This window comes from Helianthus annuus, chromosome 13 (genome assembly GCF_002127325.2).
Source record: "Helianthus annuus cultivar XRQ/B chromosome 13, HanXRQr2.0-SUNRISE, whole genome shotgun sequence".
NCBI lineage: Eukaryota > Viridiplantae > Streptophyta > Magnoliopsida > Asterales > Asteraceae > Helianthus > Helianthus annuus.
Genome location: NC_035445.2, coordinates 112,204,822 through 112,216,017, shown reverse-complemented (window position 1 = coordinate 112,216,017; position 11,196 = coordinate 112,204,822). Strand labels below are relative to the sequence as shown.

At 35.0% G+C, this 11,196-nt stretch overlaps 1 protein-coding gene across 1 annotated transcript; it reads right to left on the bottom strand.

The window, feature by feature from the left end:
- Nucleotides 1-9,860: 9,860 nt before the first annotated feature.
- On the bottom strand, nt 9,861-10,723 carry LOC110901484. The gene is made up of 2 exons (XM_022148311.1): nt 10,542-10,723; nt 9,861-10,479 (listed from the first exon to the last, which is right to left on the bottom strand). The coding sequence occupies exons 1-2, from the start codon at nt 10,721-10,723 to the stop codon at nt 9,861-9,863; spliced, it is 801 nt and encodes a 266-aa protein (XP_022004003.1).
- Between the last annotated feature and the right edge of the window lie 473 nt (nt 10,724-11,196).

The following is an 11,196-nucleotide window of genomic DNA, read 5'->3' as shown; positions in this document are numbered from 1 at the left end:
AAACGAACAATTAAAAAATCTCAATTAAATGTCAGAACTTGAAAATCTCAATTAAAAAAATCTAAAAGTTTTAACTTGAAAATAAAAAACTATTAGGTTAGAACCTCGTGTATTACACGGGTTAAATAAATGCAATTTTTATACTAAATAATAAAAAATATAACTTTAAAACCTTGTGTATTACACGAGTTAATTAAATGTAATTTTATATATTAAGTAATAAAAAAGTTATATACTTAAGAATTTCGTGTATTGTACGAGTTGAATAAATGTAATTGTATATACCAAATAATTAAAAAAAGTTATTCCTTTAAAACTCTGTGTATTACACGGGTTAAAAAAATGTAATTTTGTATACTAAATGATAAAAATGTAATATCTTAAAAAAACTCGTGTATTGTAAAAAAGTAATATCTTTAAAAAAAATCGTGTATTGTACCCGTGTAATACACATATTCAACTCGAACAATATATGAGGTTTTTAAAGTTATATTTTTATTATTTAGTATAAAAATTACATTTATTTAACTCGTGTAATACACATGGTTCTAACCAAGCAATATTTTTATTTTCAAGTTAAATATTTTTTTATTTTCAAGTTAAATATTTATTATTTTCAAGTTAAAACTTTCAGATTTTTTTAATTGAATTTTTTCAAGTTCTCACATTTAATTGAGATTTTTTAAATTATTCGTTAATATTTGTAATTATTCGTTTATATTTAAACTATGTTGAAGGATCTCAATCCGTGTTGAAAGTTCTCAAGCCGTGTTGATAGACATTAAGCCAAGCCGCTACACTGAAAGATCTCAAGCCGTGTTAAAAGATCTCAAGCCAAGACAAGTCATATTGAAAGATCTCAAGCTGTGTTGAAAGATCACAAGCCGTGTTGATAGATATTAAGCAAGCCGCTACACTGAAAGATCTCAAGCCGTGTTAAAAGATCTCAAGCCAAGACAAGCCATATTGAAAGATCTCAAGCTGTGTTGAAAGATCACAAGCCGCTACACTGAAAAGGCTTAAGCCATGTTAAAAGATCACAAGCCAACTGGGCACGTGTCAACCATGGGTTTTAAGCCATTTCAGTTGCTTGAAACGGCTCCTTGTAAGGGCTCACATGGCTATTTTTGATATTTTGACTAGTCAACGACTATTTTAAGGATTTTCCCTAATTTATACTCTGTGTATTTATATCCTCTTATCTAAAGTACAAAACACACACAAACCATATCGTAATTTTAATTTAAAATAATTTAAACATAAGTTTGAAAAGTAAGTTTGAAAAGCAGACGAAAATAAATGTAAGAGTAAACTTCCATTTTGCTCTCTTTGGTTTAGTCGTTTTAATGGTTTTTCCTAAATCCTTTAAAAATAGCCATTTTACTCCCTGATCTATAAAGCTTATCTCTATTTCACTCCCTGGCCCTAACGCCATCCAGTTTAGCTGTTAAATCCTAATCACATGTCCCTCACATAAGGGGTATTAGTCTTTTCCCACTCAAATTTACTAATTTCCAATGTTAGAGCATTCACATTCTATCTATCAAAATATGTGAGGGGGGTTTTTATATTATAAAAGGGTATAAAAAGTGGTTGTGAGTGGAGGAGAGAAAATGTTACTGTTCATCTGTATATTTGAGGGGACACTGTTCACCCACTATAATTTTTTTAATATATATTGAAAGTGGTTATGAGTGAAGGAGAGAGAAAAATGTAATGATAATATTATTTAATTGAAAAGGAGAGAGAAAAAGTATTTGTTTTTAGTGAAAATATATTGATATAGAAGTTATTTTTTAGTGGAATGTATGTATAATTTGATGGATTGGATGTGAATGCTCTTAGTTTTCACATACATGCTCTCTCTCTCTCTCCACCATTCTCAAACCCTAATGTTTCTCTGTTATACTTCTACTCAACTATTCAGTAACAATCTCTATACAAAATGTAAAGATCACATTTCTATTCAACTATTCAGTAACAATCTTCATCACTTCATCAATCATCCATCCTGAAACCCTAATTTCCGTCGTCGTACGGCCGTACAACCAGATCCATCATGTGCAGCGGCAAAACGATAGCTCCGCCGACCGTTGGATCTGAATTGGCCACAGGAGTTAGGTACAGAGGCGTAAGGAAGCGACCGTGGGGAAAGTTCATTGCGGAAATCAGAGATCCGGTGAAAAAAAGCTAGGGTTTGGCTCGGTACGTTCGAATCGGCGGAGGAGGCGGCGCGTGCGTACGACGCCGCTTCTCGGAACCTTCGTGGAGATAAAGCGAAGACGAATTTTTTGGTCGTCGGTGTACGAAACCCTAGCGATTACGCTCAGCAAACGGAGGATGTAGTTGTTGTGTCTCAGTTTCCGACGTGTAGTAGTTTGAGTAGTATGGTGGAGGTTAGCGGTGGTGGATGATTGTGATTATTGTGATAGTTTGTCGTCTGTGGTGGTTAATGAAGGTGATGTTGGAGATATTGTTACGTTGTTTCAGAAAGTGATTCTGTCGTTTGATTTGAATGTTCCAGCAAGGGTGGATGACATGTGTGGTTTTCCGGTGGACAGTGGGTTTATTTTTATGGAGCTTTGTTTGTAATGTTAAGGGTTTTTTTTAATACTTGTTTGTTGAAAAGACTAAAACGCCCCTCATGTGAGGGGCATGTGACCAAGATTTAACAGTTGAATTGGATGGCGTTAGGGACGGGGAGGGAAATAGGGATAAGCTTTAAAGATCAGGGAGTAAAATGACTATTTTTAAAGGATTGGGGCAAAACCATTAAAACGACCAAACCACATGGAGCAAAACAGAGGTTTACTCTAAGGGCATTTTGGCTAAGCTTTTCAAAACAACTTATTGGCTTATTGACTTATCAAAAAGCCAATAAGTTGTTTCTGTGTTCGGCTAAGCCAAAAGTCCTTTTAGAAATGGCTTTTTGCAAAGAAGAAAAATGAGGTTTCAAGAAGTCACAATATTGTAACTTTTTGGTCAGCTTTTAGCTTTTCAAACTACAAATTACCAATATACCCCTTCTTTACCCCCTTATATCTAAAAGAATGCCCATTTTAGTCATTTTACATCAATAAGCTAATCCAAACACTTTTTTTAAAAACTCCTTTTTAAAAAGTCTTTTTCTCAAAAGTCTTTTTCCAAAAGTCCTTTTTAACTATAATAAGCTTAGCAAAACATGCCCTAAATGTAACTATACATTATATTTATTTTAACTCAACAAAAATGAAACATTTGTATTCTACTATTATTTATATAAATATTTTTTACTCTTATTTATATATATATATATATATATATATTTTTTACTCTAATATTAATGTCTTGTACATCTGACTTAAAGTTTGATTATGTAAAAGTTTTATAAAGTTCATAAGTTTTCAATTCTGTGTATTCATGTTTCCTCCACTAATAAACATATATATGTTTGAAAATATTAGGTTATTATAGTGGATGACTCGATAAAAGTCATGCTAATGCGAAGTTTTTTTATAATTATGAAACAAAATCAAAACAATTAAGACATATCGGAAAATATATCTTGCTGGTTTTATACTGTTGACATATTTATCTTTTAATATATTCGACATTATTTTAAGGGTAAATTACTTTTTGAGTCCCTGTGTTTTATGTGTTTTAACTAGTTGAGTCTAAAAGCAAAAAGTTTAACGATTTGAGTCCCCATAAGCATTTTCTTTAACCATTTGAGTCCAAATTTCTAACATTGTTAGAATTTTTTTGGTTAAGTATTGTTAAATGACCAAAATACCCTTACAGTTAAAAAATAAAAAAAACAAAAAAATAAATTAGTATTAGATTTCTCTATCTCTTATATATCTTTCTCCCCCTTATCTCTTTCTCTCTCTAATCTCTCTCACCTTTCTTTCTCTCTCTAGACAACCTGCATCCCACACCACCACACCAGCACGTCACCACCACAGCCATAATTTAATCAGGAAACAACCATCTCAATTACGAACCCATAATATTTTACTTGCTGTTCATTTGATACGAACCGAGACAGATCATTAGTTACCAATTAACTGCACAGAATCACGGATATGCAGAATTTGATCAGTGACTTTTAGCCGCAGAATTAGTTTATTCGCTGAAATCAGTCCGTAGAATCTGCAAAGGTGTTTAGTCGTTGCTGTTATTAGTCGTTGTTGGTATTAGTCGTTGTTGGTATTAATCGTCGGGAGTTTTTGCAGCGAATCAGTTGCTGCAAATCTGCAAATCAGTTGTTCAGTCGTAATAATCAGTTCAGTCGGTCAGTCGTTATAATCAGTTCGCACAATCTGCATATGGATCTGCATCCGCTAAAATTTCGAGTCCATTCTCTGATATAATACATCTGCAGAATTAACACAGTTCATCCGCTGCAAATTCAAATAACAGTTTTTTAAGGGGAATTTGACCCATAACAGTTTTAATTCAACAATAAAAACCATAAAATAAAATTAGGAACCGACATCCCCAATTTAATTTCACCTTAAACCATCAAACAATAACAAAAAAAAAAACACCCTAAAAATCAAATTAGGGCTCTAAAATTAAAGGGATTAAGAAATTGATATTAAAATTGAAATATACACGAACCATGAAACAGGGGACAGAGAATTGTGTCTGAATAATCAACCATTAGAGACCATAACCGAAGAAGCCAAGGAAAGCAGCCATGAAAAGCACAACCCACGTCGGAAAATACAACATAAGAACACATGACTGTTATGATGATGTGGTGATGGTGGTGGTTTTAATTAGGGTTTTGAGGATAAAATGGTAGGAATTTGGGGTTGGGTTGCATTTGTATAGAGCGAAAGATTCGGTGAGAGATGAAAGAACCCAAACCACAGTTGCGGTTGTGGGCGCTGGCCACGGCGTGGGGAAGGGGAATAAATGAATTGGGTGGGAGACCTTTAACTAGATGAAGAACAATATGGGTAGAAGAAGAATGAAGAATTTGGAAAATTTTGGACACAGCAGTAGCAGTAGAGCTGCTAGGGTTTTTTATGAAGAAGAAGAGGGAGAGATAGAGATAAACAGAGAGATGTGTATAAGAGGGAGACAAAAATCTAAATAAATTAGTTTTTTATTTTTTAATCATAGGGTTAATTTGGTCATTTAGCAAAATCTAACAGCAGAATTCTAACTATGTTAAAAATTTGGACTCAAATGGTTAAGAAAAGTGGTTATAGGGACTCAGGGCGTTAAACATTTTGATTTTGGACTCAAGTAGTTAAAACAACTAAAACACAGGGACTCAAAAAGTAATTTACCCTTATTTTAAAGTTGTTTTTGTATAAGTATATAATTACACAAATAGTTCCTGAATTAAATAAATTAAGTATATAAATGGTTCTTGTAGTTGCAAAAGGGTATTCTATGACCAAAATGATATCAACACGTGTTTTACATCGGTTGAAAAACCATAAAAACAAATATCAATAATGGTTCTGATAGTACCGGTACCGATGTTGTTAGGAACCAACATACCATCAATGTTGCTAGATGATATCAGTTTGGTTTGTCACATATCAGCACTCTCTATAGCTTAAGGTATATAAAATTTTCGAGTTAACTGTCATTTTCGTCCCTGTGGTTTGGTCACTTTGGCCATTTCAGTCCATTTTTAAAAAATGCGCCATTTTCGTCCCCCACGTTCTGGAAAGGTGCCATTTCAGTCCAAAAATCATAACCCAGTTAAGTCAGTTTGTAAATAAGGACTGATTGTGTAAATTTGTAACATAAAGGACTGATTGTGTAAATTTGAAAAATGGACTGAAATGGCAGTTAACACCACCACCACTAGCCCTGCCACCACCACCACTCCGCTGCCAGCACCACCACCACCGCCACCACAGCCACCACAGCCACCACCGCCACTCCACAGCCACCCTGCCACCACCACCACTCCGCTGCCACCACCACCACCGCCACCACAGCCACCACCGCCACCACAGCCACAACCGCCACCCTGCTCATTTCTGCAACTCGTCGGAGTTCGGAGTTCATCGGAGAAGACGACCGGAGAAGACGAAGACGTCCCCGTGCTTATCGTGTGTTTTGATATGTTGATTCTCCGTGCTTATAGTTTGTATTGATTCAATACTGTGGTGGCGGTGGTGGCGGTGGTGGTGGTGGCAGCGGAGTGGTGGTGGTGGTGGCAGGGTGGCTGTGGAGTGGCGGTGGTGGCGGTGGTGGCTGTGGTGGCTGTGGTGGCGGTGGTGGCGGCGGTGGTGGTGGCAGCGGAGTGGTGGTGGTGGCAAGGCTAGTGGTGGTGGTGTTAACTGCCATTTCAGTCCATTTTTTAAATTTACACAATCAGTCCTTTATGTTACAAATTTACACAATCAGTCCTTATTTACAAACTGACTTAACTGGGTTATGATTTTTGGACTGAAATGGCACCTTTCCAGAACGTGGGGGACGAAAATGGCGCATTTTTGAAAAATGGACTGAAATGGCCAAAGTGACCAAACCACAGGGACGAAAATGGCAGTTAACTATATTATTACCAACGTTGTTCATATGACATTGGTTCGGTTCGTCACAACAAATAAACAAAGAAATCAATTATATTTGACCTATCTGATTTGAACAAAACTTTTATTGAAGCGTAGTTAAAAGTAAACACGTCGTAACAGTATATTTGTAATTTTAAAAAACATAACACTACATTAATAGAATAACGAAAAGGTAAAATGACGTTGATTTACAAGAAAAAGGAAACTAAAAGTAAGGTGGTTTTGATAACACTTACGTTTGTACTTCGATTATTTGTATGTTAACACTCACAACTCATTTTGAACATTTTTTTGTGTCCATGTGGATAAAAAGAGACATGTTTAAATTAATATACGGTTAAAATTTACTAATATAATAAAATAAAAGTTATAATAGAAAATGAAAAAATTATAAAATATTTGTATCATAGAATAAATTTAAGAGAAAAAAACTTATAACAATAAATAAATATTCAGGTTCTATTTCTAAATTAATATATACAAATAAATATTCTATTTTTAACATAACTTCACTTTAACAAAACATATATCGAAATGTCGAGGAAATAAAATTAAACACAACTATAAGTACTTAAGTTTATGGCAATATATTAACGAATGTAAGTTATTAAAGAAATATCAAATTAACCGATTAGGGAATATGAAAGAAAAAAAAGAAAAAAAATTAATAAAAGTAAAAAATAAATGAGAAACGGATTATGATTTTAAAAACAGTCAAATATAATAATTAATAACTATAAAAATATTAAATATATAATATAAAAAGTTATATATTATTATAAAAATAAAGTTACTATTCATGTTCACTCGTCAACAATATATAGTGAATTTATCCCGCGCTTCGCGGCGAAAATTTGGTCGATATCTATTTTTTTTTGTTACGGTATCGACAATCGCTATAGTCATCGAAAGAGAAAACTTTACATCAATCGAAAACACTAAAAACAAATATTGACACCGGTACTGATGTTGTTTAGTTATATCAGTTTGGTTGGTTTGCATTCCATGTTTATTTTTACTCAACATTGAGATATAAATTTTATTGAAAACATATATTGTGTCGTTATCGTACCAAACCAAACCAAAACCAACTGAACAACATCTGTATCGGTACCAATATTTATTTTTATTGTTTCTGCTTTTGTTAAACTAACATCGTATCACTATCATACATGACTAAACCGAAAAATGTCGGTATTGATATGTATTCATTTTTATGGTCTCTTGTTTGATAACGGATATAATGCCGCTACCTTAGTAAACTTAACTGAAACAGAACGAACAACATTGGTTTCGGTACTGGTATTATTTTTATTGTCTTTTCTTTCGATAAACTGATACTGTACAGCTACGTTACCATACCGAATAAGGTCAGTACCGGTACGTGTATTCATTTTTATGATTTCAGGTATAGAAAAGTTTTAATTTCTAAAACTTTTTATGCGACAATAAATGAATATCAGTACCAATACCATGACAATCTAAACCGATCAATATTGTTTGAACAATATTGGTGCCGGTACCAGTGTTTGTTTTTATCGTTTTTGATCGATGTAAAAAATTTGTTGATTTCTATACCAGGTGCATATATCGGACCTCTACTCGGACCTCTACTGTAATGAAGTGAACCGTACTGATCTGATGTCCATGGTAACGTACTGTCACAACGTCGCAGGCAAATAAGTTAGAACATATAACGCAGGTTATTAATAATAAATCAAATTCAATAGTAAAAAAAAAACTATTAAACATTAAAAATAAATATTAAAAATTGTTATGTACTATTCATCGGCACTTTCTTTTAATTCATATGTATAATACTTAGCATTCAAGAATAAAATCAATAATTTCTACTAGCATGCTTTAAACACTTAAACAACTTAAACTTAAACGTAAAAATATATGGACCAGGCTTACTATTGTAACTTATTGGTTCGGTTTTTTTTTCGATTAGTGAAAGTGGTATCCGAAAACTGAACTAAAATTTTCGGTTATTAAAAATCCGAAAATCGAACCATCAGTTTTTGTTTCGGTTTGATTATTTCGGTTTTCTGCTCACCCCTAATAAGAGTTAAGTGGTTTTTATTGAATGAACATTGAAAGTTTGACGACTTGAAAAACCTATCTATTACCTAACAAGTTTCAATCAAGACTCATCAATTTCAAATTACCTAAAACTATACTTGGGAAGGCATCTAATGATCTAAACAAGTTTAAACTAACAGGGTTCAATAGTCTTCTTTTTTTTTAAAGGAAAATTTCATTCAAAAAACACACCACAAGCGGTCCTCAAAACAAGGACCCCCGGGCAACCAAACGACATTACATCACATCCAACGGATATTTACACCAAACATTCCAATCTAAATCTTTAAATCTAGATCTATTTCGAATCCAAAAATACGACGACGATTTTATGTTTTCCATCACTTCCATCGCTCTTCTAGACTTGTTTTGAAAAATAAGAGCATTACGTTCATTCCATAACGCCCACATTGTAGTAAAAATGATACCTCTTAGAATGTATTTCGCCTTTTTCGTGTTAGTTTGAGTTTCCGCCAATTTCAAGAGGTCGCTGACGTCGAAAGCAAAGATTGGACTCAACTGACACCAGGCACCTACTCTATTCCAAATCTCAACCGAAAAAACACAACCCGTGAACAGATGCATAGCCGTTTCCGGGTCCGAGTGACACAGACCACACGAAACATTTTGCAATGAGATTCCACGTTTTTTGAAGCTCCATTCTAGTAGGAAGCCGGTTACGACCAGCCCTCCAAACCATGATCTTGCACTTTAAAGGAACCCACCCTTTCCACTTCATGTTCGAATTGTTTTCCGTATGCGATGTTGTGGCGATCAATTTCTTAGCCGCCTTCACAGTAAATACCCTATCAGAGTCAGCCTTCTATTTCCATTCATCAACCCCACCTCTCCAATTATACTCGTGAATATCATCAAGGAGGTGAAACAGTTCGGTAATCTCCTCATAAGAAGAAGGAGGCGATCGCCAATCCCAGTCAAGCACCTTAACACCATTCACACATCGAAGCCGAGACGCAACAGTGACCCATTTCTGTCTTTCTAACCTGAAAACGTTCGGATAAATGATACGGAGAGGATCTTCGCGTAACCAAGTGTCTCCCACCAAAAGTGAATCGAGGACCCATCACCAAGCATGCCAACGAAATAACTATCAAGAGAATTCCCATTCGAGAGCTTTTTCTCCCCTATTTTCACGATTTCTTTCCAACACCCACTAGCCGAAGACGTACATGGTAACATAGACCATGCTCGACTCGAACCATGACAACCCATAACAATTTTCTTCTATAAACAATTACCTTCTTTTCTGAATCGCCACATCCATTTTAAAAGAAGCGCTTCATTCACATCTTGCAACTTTGAGACCCCTAAACCGCCTTCCTTCTTCGGAGAAGATATAACATCCCAAGCAACCCACGGAATCTTTCTTTCTTCACTAGAGCCCGCCCACAAAAAACGTCTCATAATAGACTCAATACTATCAATCACCGTCTTAGGAGCTTTATAAAGAGATAGATAGTAAATTGGTAAACTTTCAAGAACCGATTTAATTAGGATTAACCGGCCTCCAATTGATAAAGTTTTCGCTTTCCATGACACAAGACGAGCCTTTATAACTTCAACGACCAAGTTCCAATTACTAACATGAGACATGTTAGCTCCCACTTGAATTCCTAAATAAACAAAAGGAAAACCACCTCTTTTACATCCCAAAATTTCCATCATATTATCAACCTCAATGTCTTCGGTACCAACCCCAAACAAATTCGACTTATGGAGATTAATGCGAAGACCCGAACATAAATAAAAAACACGAAGAATTCGAGCCGTACTCTGAAGATTCTCGCGAGACCACTCTCCCAAAATTAAAGCGTCATCCGCATAAAATAGGTGAGAATATCCACTTCATTATCCGAGAAATTGATACCCTTAAATTAGCCAATCTCTTTAGCTTTCTTCAATAACCATGAAAGAGCATCCATGACAATTAGAAATAGAAATGGCGAGATAGGGTCACCTTGACGAAGATCCTTCTCACATTTAAAGTCGAAGGTAGATGAGCCATTAACAAGAACCGCGGCTCTAGCGGACACGAGTATCCCCTTTATCCAACCACACCAAATCGGAGGAAAACCCATTTGAGCCATAATAGATATCAAGAAGTTCCAATTGACGTTGTCGTATGCCTTCTCAAAATCTTTTTTTAAGAGAAACGCCTTCCTATTTCTTTTTTTTTTAACCATTCCACCAATTCATTAACCACGAGAGGGCCATCAAGAATAAAACGATCAGCTAAGAAAGCCGATTGAGACTCGGATATCACCTGACCCATAATCTTTTTGAGACGATTTGCAAGTATTTTGGAAATTACTTTGCTAATCATCCCAATAAGGGTTATAGGTCTATAATCTTTGAGACCTAAAGGCGTTTTTACCTTAGGAATCAAAGTAATAAAAGACGAACCGCACCCCGGATTGATAATACCTGTCCCATGGAATTCCACCAAGATACGATTAAAATCCTCCTTCAGCAAGTACCAGAATCGTTTAACAAAACGAAAATTAAAACCGTCGGGCCCTGGCGCCTTGTTTGAGCTGCATTCAAAAACCGCCTCTTTGAT

Coding starts and splice junctions, on each gene's coding strand:
- LOC110901484 (XM_022148311.1), bottom strand. CDS start 10,723: ATGGCTCAAATGGGTTTTCCTCCGATTTGGTGTGGTTGGATAAAGGGG. Junction 10,480..10,541: donor GTCATGGATGCTCTTTCATG/GTTATTGAAGAA, acceptor CGGATAATGAAG/TGGATATTCTCACCTATTTT.